This window comes from Chiloscyllium punctatum, chromosome 8 (assembly GCF_047496795.1).
Source record: "Chiloscyllium punctatum isolate Juve2018m chromosome 8, sChiPun1.3, whole genome shotgun sequence".
Taxonomy (NCBI): Eukaryota; Metazoa; Chordata; class Chondrichthyes; order Orectolobiformes; family Hemiscylliidae; genus Chiloscyllium; species Chiloscyllium punctatum.
In genome coordinates, this window is record NC_092746.1 from 59474936 (window position 1) to 59495286 (window position 20351).

General features: G+C 39.7%; 1 protein-coding gene across 3 annotated transcripts in view; it reads right to left on the reverse strand.

Annotated features, from left to right (window-relative positions):
- Positions 1–20351, reverse strand: part of LOC140480588 (adenylate cyclase type 1-like) — a 289915-nt gene that overhangs the window by 57409 nt on the left and 212155 nt on the right. For all 3 annotated transcript variants that reach the window (XM_072575640.1, XM_072575642.1, XM_072575643.1), the window contains 5 exons: positions 17625–17722; positions 17448–17532; positions 12888–12977; positions 8982–9238; positions 8275–8401 (listed from right to left, as the gene is read on the reverse strand). In XM_072575640.1, coding sequence (XP_072431741.1) covers positions 8275–8401; positions 8982–9238; positions 12888–12977; positions 17448–17532; positions 17625–17722 — 657 coding nt within the window. The remainder of the gene's footprint in view (positions 1–8274; positions 8402–8981; positions 9239–12887; positions 12978–17447; positions 17533–17624; positions 17723–20351) is intronic.

Genomic DNA, 20351 nt, shown 5'->3' on the forward strand with positions numbered 1-20351 from the left:
CTTCACTGGATATTGTGTAATGAGAGAGGAATGGTTCTAATCTAGTGGTTGGGGTAGAGTGACCAGAATATGAAAGAATTCTTTATTAAGGTGGAGAGTGACATTGTTGATTCTGAGACTGGGATCCTGAACCAGAATAGAGATAACCGTGATGGTAGGTGGTGTCAGCTGGCTAAGATAAATGAGGAAGTAATGCTAACAGGAATGAGAGTGGGCAGACAATGACAAACATTTAAAATAATGCATAGATGAACTGTAAAAATTGTGCATTCCTGTCTGGCAACAAAAAACAAAATGGGAAAGGTGGCCTGGTCATGGAAAACAAGGGAAATTCGGGACAGTTTTAGATCCTAGGAAGGCGCGTGCAAATTGGGCAAAAACAGCAACAGACCTGAGGACTAGAACAGTTTAGATTTCAGCAAAGGAAGCCAAACTGATTAAGAGGGGAAGATTAGAATATGAGAGTAGCTTATAGGAAATATATAAACTGGTTATTAAATCTTCAATAGGTGTATGAAAAGATAGTGAGGACAGATGTAGTTCCCTTACAATCAGAAATAGGGCAAGCTGCAATGAGGAACAAACAGATGGCAGATCAATTAGATAACTACTTCTGTCTTCACAAAAGGAGGACAGAAATAATGTAGTGAAAGAGGGGAACTGAAGGAAATCAGTGTTAATGAAGAAATGGCACTTGGGACAATGATCAGATTAAAGACCAACAAATCCCTACAGCCTGATAATCTACATCCCGGAATACTTTAGAAAGTGTCTCTATAAGAGTAGAGTATTGGTGGTCACCTTTAAAAATTCTATAGAATCTGGACCAGTTCCTGTGGATTGGGGGCAGCTTGTCCATTATTAAGGACGTGATAGCAAAGCATTTGGAAAACAGTGATAGATTGGACTGAATCAGCATGGATTTACAAAAGGGAAATCATGCTTGACAAAGCAACTGGAAATTTGTGAGGATACATATCATAGAATTGATAAAGACTGGATGTGGTTGGACGTTCGGAAGGCATTTGATATGGATTCATATAAGAGATGTACAAATAAAATGAAATGTGCAAGTGATTGTGTGATAGTGTATTGACATGGATAGAGAACTGGTTGGCAGACAGGAACCTAACAGTAGGAATAAACAGGTCATTTTCTGAGTGACAAGCAGTGACTAGTAGGGTACTGCAGGGATCAGTTTTGGACCCCAGTGATTCATAACCTATATTAATAATTTAAATGAGAGAATTAAATGAAATAGTTTCAAGTTTGTAGATGACACAATGCTCAGAGAGAGGGTGAACTGTGAGAATGATCCAGAGATGCTTCAATATGGTTTGGACAAGAGTGAATGGACAAATGCATGGCAGCTGAAAAAAAACAATAGGGAGAAATGCAAAGTTTTCTATTTTGATAGCAAAAACAGGAAGGAAGATTATTAACTGAATGGTGATAGATTGGGAAAATAGGAGGTGAAACGAGGCCTGGGTGAAGGTGCAGCAGGTGGTGAAGAATGCAAATGGTATGTTGACCTTCATAGTGGGAGGATCTGAGTATAGGAGCAGGGATTTTCTTGCTGCAAATTTACAGGTTATTGGTGAGCCCACATCTAGAGCAATGCAAGTGGTTTTCGTCTCCTTACCTGAGGAAGGATGTTCTGGATATGGAGAGAATGCAATGAAGGTTTATCCAATTCCTCAGATTCAGGACTGACATATGAAGAAAGACTGGGTCAATTAGGACTGTGTTCACTGGAGTTTAAAAGAATTAGGAGTGATCTTTTAGAAACCTATGAAATTCTAACATGAATAGACCTGGTAAGTCAGGACTGATGTCCCCAGTGACCAGGTAGTCCACAACTAGAGGTCACAGTTTAAGAATACAGCATAGACCATTTAGGACTGAAGAGAAATTTCTTTATTCAGACAGTAGTAACTCTGTGGAATTCTCTGCCACAGAAAAGGTTTGAGGTCAAGAAGACAATATATTTCTTAAGGCTAAAGGGATCAAAAGATATGGGGCAAAAGTGGGAACATGATAACGAGTAGGATGATCAAACATGATCATCTCGGATAGCAGAGCACACTCAAAGCACCGACTGACCTATGCCTGTTCTTATTTTCAATATTTCTATGTATAGTATTGTGGTTTATAGTCTGTTTATTAAATGTGTAAAAACACTATATTATAAAATGATATAAATGTAAGTATACACTCCACTGTGAAAGCTGTTGAATAATAAAATGATATAGCATGCTGAGCATCAAGTAAGTTGTTTTTGAAATACAACCCTCCCCCAAAACCCAGTGTATGCATGCCCTGCTTTATATATTTACGTTCATTTTAAGACCTTTATCTAAGTGGATCCTTCCTTATTGTGCCTAATATATAGAAATTCTTGACAGTGATTACTGTCTTTAATCAAACCTCCTGTCTGGTTTGCCATGTTTGCACTATCAATAAGCATTTTTCTCCCACTGCTTCCGTCTGCCAACACATTATTAACTTCACTTCACTTAATGCGTAGAAAGTAGTATGAAGACAAAAAGAAAGTACTTGATAAAGATGGTACTCAAACACTTGCTTTTTGTGCAGAATAACGTTTCATCAAAACTAAAGTACATGCAGTTCCTTTACATTCTGTCAAGTAACTCAATTTCAATTTGCAATGTCTTCTCATTTGTCTTCGAGTACTTCATCTCAAGCCGAGCCTTTTTTACTTTTCTCGCAGATTAGAAACCCATTTGCGTTAAACTACAGGAACATATCATAGACCTTTTAAAATGAAAATTAATCTGAATAGACACTGTACAGCAGTTATAAATTCGAAGGGAACCATTGACATACATGATTATTTCATTAGCCACCCACCAAATTCAGAGATGGGCAGGGGAGTGGCAAAGTAAATTAATAAACTAACAGACAATTCAAACTTTTTCATAATTAAAAAAAGATGAGTTATAATGGGATTTTTTTCCCTGTATTTTGTAAAAACTCTTGGAGTTTTGAAACTTTTCTCTGGTGAACAATAGTGTTAATACATTGACTGTGCTCTTTTTCCTTAGAAAATCAACATTTGTGGTTTGCCTGAATAAATCTCTGTTTTCTATTTAATAAACAATATAATAAATGTCATTGTATATTTTTTGCTCCTTTTGTTTTTGCAATATCACACATGCAGTAGTGCAACACTGACTTTAAATTACCCTCATGGAGCACTAATACAATTCCTGCTGGCCATCCAATCAATAAGATTCCTGAGTGAAGCATTCAAATAATAATTGATGGAGGCACAATATTCTAAAGAAATAAGCATTCTAGAAGCTTTGAGACCTTTAATATTTGTTCATTTACACCTGCAGGTAATGAGACATTGTGCTATCTATAAAGGTTAGATTTGCAAACAAATCCCAGATATGTTTGAAACCCACTATTCATTTTTTCCTGTTATCAAACAATATAAAAGCTACAGTTTATGTACAGGTTAATCAATTATTCACTCATATAATGTGACCTTGAAATTCCACAGTTTATATCTACATTTCTCAACTGAGGGTGAATGCTCATCCACTGATCACCTGCAATCATGAGTTCACCATGCAGTCAGCTAATTAAGTTACCCACAACTGTTTCATAGAACATAGAAAAATACAGCGCAGTACAGGCCCTTTGGCCCTCAAAGCTGCACCGATCCAAGCCCACCTAACCTACACTAGCCCACTATCCTCCATATGCCTATCCAATGCCCGTTTAAATGCCCATAAAGAGGGAGAGTCCACCACTGCTACTGGCAGGGCATTGGCTCGCTGAGTAAAGAATCTACCCCTAACATCTGTCCTATACCTACCACCCCTTAATTTAAAGCTATGCCCCCTCGTAATAGCTGACTCCATATGTGGAAAAAGGTTCTCATGGTCAACCCTATCTAAACCCCTAATCATCTTGTACACCTCTATCAAGTCACCCCTAAACCTTCTTTTCTCCAATGAAAACAGCCCCAAGTGCCTCAGCCTTTCCTCATACGATCTTCCTCCCATATCAGGCAACATCCTGGTAAACCTCCTCTGCACCCGTTCCAGTGCCTCCACATTCTTCCTATAGTATGGCGACCAAAACTGCACACAATACTCCAGATGCGGCTGCACCAGAGTCTTATACAACTGCAACATGACCTCAGGACTCCGGAACTCAATTCCTCTACCAATAAAAGCCAGTACGCCATATGCCTTCTTCACAGCACTATTTACCTGGGTGGTAACTTTCAGAGATCTGTGTACATGGACACCAAGATCCTTCTGCTCATCCACACTACCAAGTATCCGACCATTAGCCCAGTACCCCATCTTCTTGTTACTCTTACCAAAGTGAATCACTTCACACTTAGCTACATTGAACTCCATTTGCCACCTTTCTGCCCAGCTCTGCAGCTTATCTCTATCCTGCTGTATCCTGCCACATCCTTCCTCACTGTCAACAACTCCATCGACTTTCCTATTATCCGCAAACTTGCTCACCCAACCTTCTAGCCCCTCTTCCAGGTCATTTATAAAAATGACAAACAGCAATGGTCCCAAAACAGATCTTTGCGGAACACCACTAGTAACGGCACTCCAAGATGAGCCTTTACCATCAACTACTACCCTCTGTCTTCTTCCAGCCAGCCAGTTCCTAATCCAAACCTCCAGCTCACCCTCAATGCCATACCTCCATATTTTCTGCAGTAGCCTACCATGACCTTATCAAATGCCTTACTAAAATCTATATACACCACATCTACCGCTTTACCCTTGTCCACCTCCTTAGTCACCTTCTCAAAGAATTCACTAAGGTTTGTGAGGCACAACCTGCCCTTCACAAAACCATGCTGACTATCCTTGATCACATTATTCCTATCCAGATGTTCATAAATCCTGTCCCTTACAATTCTCTCTAAGACTTTGCCCATAACAGAAGTGAGACTCACCAGCCTATAGTTACTAGGGTTATCCCTACTCCCCTTCTTGAACAAGGGAACCACATTTGCTATCCTCCAGTCTTCTGGCACTATTCCTGTAGACAACGAGGACATAAAAATCAAGGCCAATGGCTCTGCAATCTTCTCCCTTGCTTCCCAGAGAATCCTAGGATAAGTGCCATCAGGCCCAGGGGACTTATCTATTTTCACCCTTTCCAGATTTTCCAACACCTCTTCCCTGCATACTTCAAAGCCATCCATTCTAATTAAGTTTCAGTTCTACAACACTACTGTATCATCAGACAACTTTGCTGAGTAAGGCGATTAGGGCCTGGGATGTATTTGACAAGTTGGGAATGGAATATAGCAAACAGACTGGCAGAGTAGCAGTACTGAGTGCTGACATATGGAAAGACTGATCTAACTGTCAGGCAGATGGCATAACCCAGTAAAGCGCAGACCTCCCTTCAATAACAATCAACAAAATGGAGCAGAGGACTGGATAGAAACAGGTAATACCTTCAAATATTATTGAGGTTAACCTGCAGACAATTGGGTAAAAAGCCACAAAGGAGAGAGTGAGAGAGAGCGAGTCATTGTTCCAAAGCTGAAAGCTTCAGAAAAGTCTCTCATGTATCATGTAAAGAGAAGAGAATTAGTGCACCTTGTCACCTCTCTCTGTGGAACAGTTTTATGTCACTATAGCTGAATTGGATACATTCCTCAGATCTACTGAGAAGTGAATGGGTTATCTGACATGTACCTTGCTGGTAGACACCCTAATAGTTACTGTACACATCTTTAGTTCATCACTGCTTGAACGGAGGCTGTGGTGGGCTGAGTGCAGTCATCACCTTTACAGCTACAGTCAATGCTGCCTAGCACATTGTACTACAATACCTGACATAGATACCTTACTGTGATAAACGCAAAATACCATGGGTGCCAAAATCTGAAATAAAAACTGAAAATGCAGGAACACCTCTGTGTTAACAATTCAAGTCCAGAATGACTCTTCTTTGGAACTCATTTCACCTTAAAATGTTAACTATGTCTTGCTCTCCGTCTCTCTCCACAAATGCTGCCTCTCATGTTGTCTTTTCTCAGTACTTTGCTTTTATTTCAGATGCCTTACTGCTTCTTTGGCAAAGCACATGCTTGCTATGTGAGTTTCTTCAAATGACACCATGATAGAATCTGTGCCATTTAAAAATTCATTATTTTTACAAATGGGCAGGTGGAGATGGTATCTGTAATGTTTTGCTTCTTCAAAAAATGTATCAATCTTGTTTACTTCATCCTGAAACTGTTCTTATTCCTATGGAAATTAAGTTCAACAGTATCCATAAAAATACCAAAGCGCTAAAATTCTTTGTTAGATTCAATAGTCAGTGCTCAATTGGTGTAAATAGAGCTAATTAGTCATGTGGATGCTAATGTCAATGCTGGGCAGGTTGAGCAGAAAAATCGGCTCTGTGTGGTACTTTTCATGCATTTTCATTGCTTTTAAAATAGCAAGAAATGAAAGCCCAATACGTTTACTGTCGGCAGAGGCAGAAACATCCCTGTGCACACAGAGGTCCTCAAATTCACAGAGACAAGTTCAACAAAATCTAAGAAAACATCTAGTGCCAAAACTCTGTTGTATCCCATAATCAGTGGTCAAATTTTATTCACTCTTCAGATCTCCAAGGTAATCACTTCTGTTGGTATCAGGCACCATTGACGATACATCTCAGTAAATTATCCACTGGTAGAAAGCTTATGAGGCCAGCAATCACCTACAGATTGCTGCTCTTACATTTACTTCCTTTCCCTGTATCTGGCTTCACATTTTTGAGCCCTGGGTTCTTGTAGCTGGAAGCTTCAGAAAAATGCAGTGTATCTTCAATCCAGCCATCTCCTTGATGTCTACAATCTTTTTGCAGCAGTTACCATTGCATTCCAGTAAATGAAGAGCATAAATTCCTTAAAGTCTCTTAGAAAAGCTATTGAGATCAGTGATAAGTGTGTAAGCTAAGTCGCAGGCTGCCAGATGAGTGTTGGGATAGGATGGCAGGTCGGTGGTGGAGTAGAACAGGAAAGAGACAGTCAGGTCAGGTCGAGAGGAGTTGGGTAGTGAAGGTGAAGGAGGTTTTGGGAGTAGGCCAACTCATGTGGGGGTTGAGCCAGATCAGCCTTGGGGGAATGGGGTTTAGGTTATCAGAGTAGGTGTTGGGGAGGTGATGGTCAGATTGGAGTTGTGTCAGTCAAGGCAGATACAGGAGAGTTAGTGGTGAGTCTGGGGTGTTTGTTTTAAGTTAGCCAGGAATCAAGCAAGGTTATCACTCTAACAATTCCTTGATAGCTATTCAAGGAAGAAAGTCAGAACCCTCTGAAGTCTCTGGTTTGACTTCAGGGTTTTACATTTTTTTTTGAAGGTTCCAGATGCTGGGTAATTGGCCATTTGAAGTTGTGAGTGTGGCAGGACTTCTGTGGGGTCCTAAAACAATTCTGTCAGGATACATTACTGCTTCAATTGGATATTCTGAATCAAAGTTGCCTTATGCACCAAAGCAAACAAAAAAAAGGTGTAAAAGATTTGAAAACAATACCGAAACCCTTATTTTAAAACTGCATCTTAAGAACCTAAATGTAGTGTATATAAATTGGGGAATTTGCATAAATATAGAAACTTCTTCTTTAAATTGAAATATCAGACATTTCAGAATTGGTTTGGTTAATATCTCACTCCTTCCTCTTCCAGAAAATTTGAAATCAATGGATTATCCAAAAATATAAATGATAATTCAAATTGCACACCCTACTTCTAACTTTCGCAAATCCCAATTAACTTTATGTCAATCCCAATACAAGACTCATCATGTATTCTCTCATTTATCAATTTCATTTCTTTACAAACATCTCAGATGATAAAAGCTGTGCACACTTCATTGCAACGTGTGTAATTTCAGTCCTATTCATTTACTGTTATCAACAAGGCATCGCTCTCTCTAGGGATGCTGCACCTTTGACTGACTGCATTGTTCCCGTAAAATTGATGTAATGAAATCAATATAAAGCCACTCCTGCATGACATACTTCAAAGAAAGAAGTAAAATTGTTGATTTCAGGATAGTAGAAGATGCGTCAAAGCAAGATTAAACAAAATATTCTGAAAACTATTAAGCAAGATGTTTTGTTTTTAAACTGACAATTTTATTTCTTATTTTACATTTCCAACATTTAACATCTACACATTGTAAATAAGTTTAACATTTATGTCCCATGTTGTGTTTGGTTGAATTCAAAAACACACAGCAGTTTTAGTAAAAGCTTACCTGCACAGCCCAGAGGTAGTCTAAACGCAACTTCAGGTCCAATTGTCTGGAGTGAAGTGCAAGTGCACAAGAGAAAAGTAGAATTGCCAAAATAGATTCATATCCTCTTATATAAAATGAGTCACGTCTTTAGAAAAGAAATAAAAACAAGAATACATTCATTAAAACTTTGCAGTAATACCTATTCATTACGAGAGATACGTTGTTATGGACATAAGAAATTAATATATTATCAGGTTAGAAAGGTAATTAAGTATCCATGGTTAGAACAAACAAAGTGTCTTAATTTGTTAAATACATAACTCAAAATAATATGAAAAATAAACAATTTCTCGCACTTGCTTTATGAAATATTCTGGAAACTAAACTCAGGGACATTTACAAGCCTATTTTTAAACAAAGCTGATTGACTACGTAGAAGAGTGGAGGTGTTTAGTGAAAAACAAACAAACTGTTAGTGAACAATATGAGTTTTGTTTTCTCTTAAAGCTTAACAGTGTAATACTTTTACTTATACCAATGCAAGTTAGTATGGACCACCATACAAAAATAAAACTTTTGCCTACATTATTCATAACATAAACCCGTTACTGCAACAAGCTTAACTTAGCCTCACTGATTTTTAATTTATTGACAAATAAATCAGGAAAAACTTAAAAATCATATGCATCTGAATTGATAGCACTGTGAAGTAATTAAATACTTACCCCATTGCTCTTCTGTATCCACTAATCTCAAAAACTACTATATACAAAATTGTGACAATGAGGAGTAGGATCATTTTTGGTAATGAAGATATGCGCAGGAATATTGCAAGACTTAGTGTTCCAACAACACAAGCAAGAAAAGCATAATGGGCTGCATCACAAGGCAATTCAGTCATTGTTTTATTGAGTCCGTCAGGGGTAACAATAACAATGGAGCTGCTAGAGTTGGTAGTCCATAGCCAAGGCATGCAGCCAACCTGTGTAAACACAAAGTCATAAGGATTTATATTCTTTTCATCAAAAGAAACATTCTTAGATAATTATTCTACAAGTTTACGATACTTTGAAGCAAACCAATTGAACAATTCTGTACTTCAGAAGACAGTTGCTTCTTAATTACTTTGCTGAATTTGGCACTCTTACATTCCATTACTCATACAGGAGGGTTGGTTAGCTCAGCTAGCTGGAAAGCTGGTTTGCCATGCAGAACAATGCCAACAGCATGGTCAATAAAGACCCCCACCTTCCCACCTCACCCCTTGTCTGAGGTGTGTTGACTCTCACATTAAACCATCACCAGTCATCTCTCTCTAATGAAAGAGCAACTCAACCCCTAATTATTGATATGATGAAAGAATTTTTAAAATGCTGAAATTTTCCTATTTATATCATAAAGGAGTAAGGCATAAAGGTGAACAGTTGAAAATTCAACTATCAGTGGATCTGAATGACCTTACAAGAAGTTATTGCAACTGAACATAAATAAAGGCAGGAGAACAGCAATGGCAAGTGTTTCTGGGAGTGATTCAGGAGACACAGCAAAGATTCATCCCAAGTAAAAAAAAAAGCATGGTACAGGGAGGATGAGGCAACCATGGCTGACTAGGGAAGTCAGGGATAGCATAAAAGCAAAAGAGAAAGCATATAATGTGGCAAAGGGCAGTGGAATACCAGAGAATTGGAAAGCTTCCAAAGACCAATAGAAGGCAACAAAAAAAAGATAAGGAGGGAGAGATTAAATATGAAGTTAAGCTAGTCAGTAATACAAAAGACTAAGAGTTTCTTTAGATATATAAAGGGCAAAAGAAAGGCAAAAGTGGACATCAAACTGTTGGAAAATGACACTGGAGAGATAGTGGTGGAGAACAAGCAAATGGCTGAGGAACTGAATAATTACTTTGCATCAATCTTCACAGTGGAAAACACAAGTAATATCCCAAAAATTCAAGAGAGTGAGGGGACAGAGCTGAGTAGGGGGGGGGCCATCATCAAGGAGAAAGTGCTAGAAAAACTGAATGGCCTGAAGGTGGATAAATGGACTGCACCCCAGAGTTCCAAGGAGATAGCTGAAGAGATAGTGGAGGTACTAGTGGTGATCTTTCAGTCATCGCTAGAATCAGGGAGGGTCCCAGAGGACTGGAAAATCGCTAATGTGACATCCCTGTTTAAAAATGGAGTAAGGCAAAAGATTGAAAATTACAGACCTTAGCTTAACCTTAATTGTGGGTAAGATCCTGGTATCTATTGTGAAGAATGAGATTTCAGAATTCATGGACGTATATGGTAAAATAGGGAAAAGTCAGCATGGTTTCATCAAGGTGAGACCATGTCTGACAAATCTCTACAATTCTTTGAGGAAGTAGTGAACAGTCTAGGCCAAGGAGAGCCAATGGATGTTATCTACCTGGGCTTCAAGAAGGCCTTTGACAAGGTGCCACACAAGAGGCTACTGAGTAAAATAAGGGCACATGGAGTTAGAGGCAAGGTGCTAGCATGGATAGAGGCCTGGCTGTCTGGCAGAAAGCAGTGGGTGGGATAAAAGGGTCCTTCTCAGGATGGGGCAGCCGGTGACAAATGGTGTTCTGCAAGGCTCTGTTGGAACCACAACTTTTCACTTTATTCATTAATGATCTAGGTGAAGGAACTGAGGGTATTCCGGCTAAGTCTGCAGATGATACAAAGTTAGGTAGACGGATAGGTAGCATTGAAGAAGCGGGGAGGTACAGCACTAGAAGTACTGTGTACAGATATTTAAGAATGGATTTAAAAGTGTTTGAAAGAGTTCCAAGAAAGATTGTTAGACTATGCATGGAATGGATGGGTTATTTTAAAAAAGGCTGGACAAGCTTGGCTTATAGCTGATGGAGCTTAGAACGGTAAAAGGTGACTTGTTTGAAAGATATAAAATCCAGAGGAGACTTGGCATGATGGATTAGAAACAATGTTTCCCCTTGTGGAAGAATCAAGAATCAGAAGTCCTTGTTTAAAAACAAAGGGGTATCCATTTAAAATAGAGATTAGGAGATTTTTATTCTAAGAGGATGATGAGTCTTTGGAATGTTCTTCTTTGAGATACAATAAAGCAAATTCTTTGAATACATTTATGGCTAATGTAGATAGATTTTTGATCAGCAAGGGGGTGAAAGGACATCAATAGTAGCTGGCAATGTGGGGTAATAAAGTCAGCCACGTATTTATTGAATAGTGGAGCAGGCTTAAGTGCCTAACTGGCCTATTCCTGCTTATAATTCCTATGTTTGTATGTTTGAGCAAAATCTCCAGAGTAATAAACATCAACACCTTTTAAAAAATCCTTTATCTTATTGTTTCAAAGTGCTTCACAAAATGAACTAGTATTTGAAATTTAGCAATGTCCCTCAATGTTCCCCAAATGTGTTTGATAAAGAAGACAAACACATCTGATTGTTTTTTTTTCTGGGTAAGAAATATTAGTCAGGACACTTCCGTTTCTCAAATATTGTGCATCTTCAAATATTACCTTGACATTTGAAAGGGAGCAGTGCCTTAATATATTGTCTTATCCAAAGGACACTGCTCCTCTATTGCTATAGCAATTCTTATCCCACAATCTGATGCCCCTTCTTATGTGTCCTATAAAGCTGAAACATTGAGAAATCTTCAAATGGAAGCTCTCCAATAAAGAATAAACATAGCAATCACATGTAAACATCAAAAAGGACAATTGTCGAACATAAAAGTTAATGATACATTTGCACAGTTTTAACTTAAAGTCTGATTAATTATAAAGTTCAGGGTGCTGTATATCACTCCAACTTATCTCGATTTTGTTGGTCATTTGTTAACCTTGACCAGTGATGGCTGAAGTAATTTCTGAGGTGCTGATTTACAAGTTCTTCTGGATGATATCATCCTGGAGTTTCAAAGGGAAGATCACAAATACAATTACCAGAGTCTGTAAACCTCTTGGTGCATCACTACAATTCTGCCAGTGAGTGATGGGACCCCAATATTCTGCAGTTACTGACTCACCATTGTATCTTCATTCTTCTTGCATTACTTACCTGGGGAATTTCATGTCATTGGCCAATCTCCTAGGACGAACCCTAGGTGTCAGTACATTTTACAAATAATTAAACATTTGCGAGGTTATGACACCGGAACCTGATTTTGTTATCAGATGACATAGATATGGGGGCAGTTCCTCTATCTTCCTGATGTCCTGACTAATGTTCTTCTCTCATCCTCAGCATTCCCACTAAGAATACTAAGTGGCACAAAGGGCAGGAATTCTGCAAAATATTCATTTTTGATCTAGTATATGTACCATTCCCCCAGTCTCAGATCCACAAACGTAATTCTGACTAGGAATTAACATTAGGTCCTTTTTGGTTATTAGATCCTTTTGAGCAAGGATGAGGGAGACCTATCTGTGGACGCTGAAATTGCATCCTAAACACAGTTAATTTTATAAATCTAAGTATATCCATACTGGAAATTACCAAGCCAAAGACCTCAAAAGTAAAGTGGCTTAGATTTCAGAACAGGATTTGCATTAATTGCCAAATGACAATCCCTAATCTGTTTGTGCTGTTTTCACTGCAGAAATGCACTTGATATAATTAAAATAATCTGACATTTGCTTACCACACATCCTTGGGCCACTGAATAGGTTAAGACTACTATGAATACGCAGATAATAGTTCGAATTTGTATTGTCAGGCACCCTGGAAAACACTAAAAAGGTAATTATATTTCAGCAAGTTATACTTGTAATAGAATTCAAATATAATGTTTCTACTTCAGTGATGTGGTTATCATACTTCAGGTGTCATAAATGCAATTTTTCCTGCATATTTTAGGGACAAAGTATAGAAAAGCTGTAATCATGATCACTCAGTCCCAGAACAGTCCAGGGAGTACCAGGGTGGTACAAAAAATAAGGCCTCAAACATAACAGTTATTATTCCATACCCACATTCTTTGCAAATGTAATTGATTCCCTTTTGAGAACACAATATCACAAAATCACTCATAAAGTCAAAATAAACATATTTAATCTTAGAGAGGAAATCCAAGACTTCTTCCCCACTGTTATCTAATTTATGAATGGACCTCTCATATTAGAGTTGATCTTTCTCTACACCTTCTCTGTAGCTGTAACATTATATTTGCATTCTGTTCTATTACTCTTGATGTACTTATATAAGGTATGATTTATCTGGTCAGTGGCTGAAGGACCTGAACTTAAGGGAATTTCTATTTGCCAGGATTTGGTGTTGGAGAGACTGTTAGGTCTGAAGGTTGATAAGTCTCCGGGACCTGATGGCCTGCATCCCAGGGTACTGAAGGAGGTGGCTCGGGAAATCGTGGATGCGCTGGTGATTATTTTCCAGAGTTCAATAGAATCGGGGTTGGTTCCTGAGGATTGGAGGGCGGCTAATGTTGTGCCACTTTTTAAGAAGGGTGGGCGGGAGAAAGCAGGAAATTATAGACCAGTTAGTCTGACCTCAGTGGTGGGAAAGATGCTGGAGTCTATTATAAAGGATGAAATTACGGCACATCTGGATAATAGTAACAGGATAGGACAGAGTCAGCATGGATTTATGAAGGGGAAATCATGCTTGACTAATCTTCTTGAATTTTTTGAGGATGTAACTCGGAAGATGGACGAGGGAGATCCAGTGGATGTAGTGTACCTGGACTTTCAGAAAGCTTTTGATAAAGTCCCACACAAGAGGTTAGTGAGTAAAATTAGGGCGCACGGGATTGGGGGCAAAGTACTAGATTGGATAGAGAATTGGTTGGCTAATAGGAAACAAAGGGTAGTGATTAACGGCTCCATTTCGAAATGGCAGGCAGTGACCAGTGGGGTACCGCAGGGATCCGTGCTGGGACCGCAGCTTTTTACAATATATGTAAATGATATAGAAGATGGTATCAGCAATAACATTAGCAAATTTGCTGATGACACAAAGCTAGGTGGTAGGGTGAAATGTGATGAGGATGTTAGGGGATTACAGGGTGACCTGGACAAGTTAGGTGAGTGGGCAGATGCATGGCAGATGCAGTTTAATGTGGATAAATGTCTGGTTATCCACTTTGGTGGCAAGAACAGGAAGGCAGATTACTACCTCAATGGTATCAAATTAGGTAAAGGGGCTGTTCAGAGAGATCTGGGTGTTCTTGTACACCAGTCAATGAAGGCAAGCATGCAGGTACAGCAGGTCGTGAAGAAGGCTAATAGCATGCTGGCCTTCGTAACAAGAGGGATTGAGTATAGAAGCAAAGAGGTGCTTCTGCAGCTGTACAGGGCCCTGGTGAGACCACACCTGGAGTACTGTGTACAGTTCTGGTCTCCAAATTTGAGGAAAGACATTCTGGCTATTGAGGGAGTGCAGCGTAGGTTCACGAGGTCAATTCCTGGAATGGCAGGATTGCCTTACACGGAAAGACTGAAGCGACTGGGCTTGTATACCCTTGAGTTTAGAAGACTGAGAGGGGATCTGATTGAAACGTATAGGCTTATGAAAGGATTGGACACTCTGGCAGGAGGGAACATATTTCCGTTGATGGGGGAGTGCCGAACCAGAGGACACAACTTAAAAATACGGGGTAGACCATTTAGGACAGAGATGAGGAGAAACTACTTCACACAGAGAGTGGTGGCTGTGTGGAATGCTCTGCCCCAGAGGGCAGTGGAGGCCCAGTCTCTGGATTCTTTTAAGAAAGAATTGGATAGAGCTCTTAAAGATAGTGGAGTCAAGGGGTATGGAGATAAGGCTGGAACAGGATACTAATTAGGAATGATCAGCCATGATCATATTGAATGGCGGTGCAGGCTCGAAGGGCAGAATGGCCTACTCCTGCATCTATTGTCTATTGTCTATTGTCTATTGTCTATTTTAATGTACCTCAGTACATGTGACAATAATATATCAAATCAAATCAAGCCTCCACACTAAAAATGTTACCACTGAAATCAAACGTTATCATTAAGAAATCAGCCTCCAGTTAATCTTGGGATGTTATGGACATGAGGAACAAGTCATTTACACATACTGTTATCACTTCACAGCAGAATAGTACATTGTACAATATTACATTGCACAGTATCTCGTATAACACTTCATTTTAACAAACACAGTATATGCTCAGTCTCACTATGATCAATATACAACAGCTCCATTAGTGTATATTAATAGGGTACATTTCTAACATAAAGCCAATAAATGTATTGCCCTGACAGGTATAGCTGTGCTGAAATAATTCACTGAATTCAATACAGCAAGTAGACATAAGTATCTTAGCCCTACCCGCACAAATAAATCTTGACCAACTAAACTTGTGGTGGAGGATTGGAAACATTGGCACAGCTGCTGCTAAAGGATTCTTTCACTTAAACAGGAAGTATACAGTTTTTGGTGGAGATTGATTTATACATAAAAGAATATTGGTTGGTAATTGCAGGAACAGTTATTTACATAGGCTACATTTGGAAAGTGATTGAGGCATTGGGATCCTTCCTAGTAGAATATCTTTGAAGCAGGCATGACTTAGAAACAGGAATGACAGCAATGTGTATGCACACAGTATTGCTAGTGTGATAAAATATCCCAAGGTGCTTTAGAGATGTTTATAAAACAAAATCTGACATTGACTTATGCAAAGAGATATTATGATGGATAACCAAAAATGTGGTCAAAGAGGTGTGTTTTAAGGAACAGGAGAAAGTGAGGACTGCAGGTGCTGGAGATCAGAGTCGAGAGTGTGGTGCTGGAAAGACATAGCAGTTCAGGCAGCATCCGAGGAGCAGGAGAATCAATGTTTTGGGCATAGGCCCTTCATCAGGAATGAGGCTTGTGGGTTGGGGGCCTGAGAGATAAATGGGAGGGGAGGTTAGGTTGGCAGGAAGGTAGCTGACAACACAATAGGTAGATGAAAGTGGAGGAAAAGGTGATATGATGGAGAGGAGGGCAAAGTGGACAGATGGGAAAGATGATGGACAGGTCAAGAGGGCAGTGCCGAGTTGGAGGCTTGGGACAGTGATAGTGTGGGTGGAGGGAAAATGAGGAAACAGGTAAAATGCATATTAATCTGGTGTGGTTGCAGGGTCCCAAGGTGCAAGATGAGGCATTCTTCCTCCAGGCGTTGGGGGTTTAGGGTTTGGTGATGGAGAAGGTCCAGGACCTGCATGTCCTTGGTGGAGTGGGAGGGAGAGTTGAAGTGATTAGGTCATGGGGTGGTGGGGTTGGTTGGTGCGGTGTCCCAGAGATGTTATCTGAAATGATCCACAAGTTGGCATCCTGTCACCCTGATGTTGAGGAGACCACATCAGGTGCAACAGATACAGTAGATGACATTGGTGGAGGTAGAGATAGGTTTCTGTTGGATGTGGAAGGATCCTTTGGGGCTTTGGATAGAGGTGGGGGAGGAGGGTGTGGAGGGGAGGGGGGGAGGAGGGTGTGGAGGGGAGGGGGGGAAGAGGGTGTGACCACAGGTTTCGCACTTCTTGCAGAGGCAGGGGAACGTGCCAGGAGTGGGGTAAGGGCTGGTGGGGGTGCATGAGTCTGTCAAGGGAGTCGCGGAGGGAATGGTCTCTCCGGGATGGGGAGGGAAATATATCTCTAGTGGTGGGACTTGTTTGTGGGTCGTGGAAGTGGCAGAGGACAATGTATGCATTGTCACAAAGAATCATAGAATCCCTACAGTGTGAAAACAGGCCCTTCAGTCCAACAAGCCCACATCGGGCCTTCGAAGAGTAATCCAACCAGACGCATTCCCTACCCTATATTTATCCCTGACTAATGCACCTAACCCACATACCCCTGAAAACTACGGGCAATTTAGCATGGTCAATTCACCTAACCTGCACATCTTTGGACTGTGGGAGGAAACCGGAGCACCCAGAGGAAACCCACGTAGACATGGGGAGAATGTGCAAACACCACACAGTCACCCAAGGCTGGAATTGAACCCAGGTCTCTGGCACTGTGAGGCAACAGTGAGGCAACCTAGCCACCGTGTCTTACTGGACAGAAAGGATTCTTAATTCAATTGCAAGAGTATCCCAAGTTCTTTTGAATTTGAAGCACTCTCTTCATAAGCTATGAAGAAACATTGTGGATCAATTTGGGAACTGATACCAGAAAACATGTTACATGGATCATTTAATACTCAAAGTTTGTAAAGTAAAACCTAGTTTACCTGCACTCGAGTGACATGGAGATACATAATACAAGCAACCAGGAAACAAATGCAGAATACTAAGAGGACAAGGACCACCGTGCTCCTAAATGAAAAATAGGAAACAAGTTTGTACTTGTGAATAAATAGTAGGTTCAAAAGGGCAGTTATATTAAAGAAAATATAAATATTACTTACTGTGGTATTATGAGAAGATACAGAAGACCAAATAAGGCAGCAAGTATCAATGAGAGGATGACTGCACTGGTAAAATATTCATCATGAAGTTGATGATACTGTGAGTGGAAGAGTGAAAGAAAATCTTAATTGTGACTAGAAAGAAATCACTATCCATCCACCTTAGTGTATTTAGGGGTTAGACAAATAAAAGCAGCAAAATGTTTATTTAGAAACTGAATGCACTTAATCAAAAAATTATTTCTAAATAAGACACAAGTATAGTTTTTCTTTTGATTGAGATTAAGATTATTGTTTACATATTGGCTTAGATTTTGGTGTCAACGACAAGTGAATGTTTGCCATCCCTATTGTATTTTCATTTGCTCAATGATTTCCTTATATTCTGTAATTTCTAGGCATGAAAGAACTGAAACAGCAAGGATCATTGGAATCTGCACGAGAAGAGCAAGCAACAATGTATCTCATTTGAAGACTCCTCAGTGAATTACAAATGCATACCATTAAATGTGCACTTATATTCCCAATGCCATGGGAACTAGGAGTGCCATTATGGTGCCAAAATGAAAATTGTGCGATGTGTACACACTTTCAATGCAGTCAGCACATTTGGGAAGAGTAGTAATGTATTAATGGTTTTTGGAGTATATGCTGAAAACATACAAAGATGTTCGATCAAGATATCATGATTTAATACCAGTTTTGCCATTTCAAACCCACTGTTTCATTTTCAGATCTAATCGCATATCCATAAACATGTGTCCTGCAGTAAGATGAACCACAAAAAACCACTTGCATCAGACTCTGACTCAGAGTGAGGAGAAGAACTCTTTGCAGGAAGCCTTATCCACCTCTTCTTTGAGCATTTATCTCCCAGAGGTCAGCAGCAGTGCGTTTCATCTGCTCTCTGTGGAGAAGATGCTTACAGAACACTATCAATTTTGGCAACCAGACCTTCAACTGCAGAACAGGGCGAGGTTGGCAATGCTAGTGACAGGGTCAGAAACATTGTAATGTCTCCCAGATCCATTGCTGATCAAAGAGATGACAGACACTCCTTACGTGAGGTGAGAGGACATTGTTTTCGCGCTGAACAGTGTGCACATAACTTTTCCAGGATTACTTCCAGGATTCCAGGTTCAATTCCCGCCTCAGGTAACTGACTGTGTGGAGTTTGCACGTTCTCCCCGTGTCTGCGTGGGTTTCCTCCGGGTGCTCCGGTTTCCTCCCACAGTCCAAAGATGTGCAGGTCAGGGTGAATTGGCCATGCTAAATTGCCCGTAGTGTTAGGTAAGGGGTAGATGTAGGGGTATGGGTGGGTTGCGCTTCGGCGGGGCGGTGTGGACTTGTTGGGCCGAAGGGCCTGTTTCCACACTGTAATGTAATCTAATCTAATCTAATCTTTTCTCCTGTACTTCCCAGGTAACTGCAAGCTACGACATCAGGCTGGGAAATGCCTGCTATCCTGGTAGCAATCCTGTTATTTGAATTCTGTGTCAGTTTGCCGTTCCCTCAAACTTTCAGCTCCCACTTTAAATAAGAGAATGACTGCTGCACAACAAGGGTGATCAGTTTTGTACCTGCCTCAAGACTCAGGATCCCATGACCAAACCTTAAATATCTAGCATGTATACAGTGAGAGCCCTAAGGCCAGGAGTCAGATCATCGAGCAGATCCTCAAGGTGGTGACGCAACACCCAGTTCACTGCTATGGAGGAGTTGCATTTCTTGTGTTATTTGTAAGTAACACAGATTAAGTAGCATGGATTCAATTCACTTGAAAATATCATGCAAGTTAATTGAACAGTTCAGATGACAATTTGCAGTTACTCTTGCTAGCATACTGTTGCTGGACTGGTGTGTCTGCTGAGTGAGTGCCACAATGTCATGTGTATTTAAATGCTCAGTCTCCCATTGGGTTTACAGGATAGTGAAGCTTGTACTAGAATAAAAGGAACTCAAATAGCAACATCTTCATTTCCATGTTTCAGCTATACATGTGTGGACAGTGGAATTTTCTGTCCAATTTACTCAATAATATTGGCCTTATCATTATTTTTGCCTCAAAATCTGGGCCACAGATGCAGAATAGTGAATAGTTTGTACAAATTAAAACATTAGATCACACTATTTGAACTAGCCACCGTTAATGAGACATTTATGATCTTAAATGCTGTATTTTATCATTAAAGAGGAAAAAGATAAAATGTTAAACTTTTGGCAAAATTCAAGGCACTTAGTACAGAATGAAGAGCTGAAAAGAAAACACAAACTCCCACAAAATATTGGACAGTTCACAGTAATCATTTTGTTTCAAGAAAGCAAACAACTTAGGCTATTGCTTCCGTGCTATATGTCATATCTGGATAGGCACTGGTCTATTCAGAATGTGGACAGAGCGAAACTTATGTATGCTGATAATGGGTTGAGCTAAAGCAATGCTATAATATGTGCATGTTAAAATCAATGAGTTCAGATTTCCTGGACTTGAACTAGCTGTGCCATTAATTATTGAAGGGAATATTAAATGATCCATCGAAATGCAAACTTTGACAAACCAGTGAATTCTAGTAATGAACCAGTATCTACTTTATCAAAAAAAAATCATCTTAGACTGGAAGTGCAAAATAATTTAGGAACATTATGATCTTTAAAAATGCTATCTTTATCACCTTTGATTGAGTTACTGCCTTACAATATATTAATAACCTTCCATGATTCTTTATG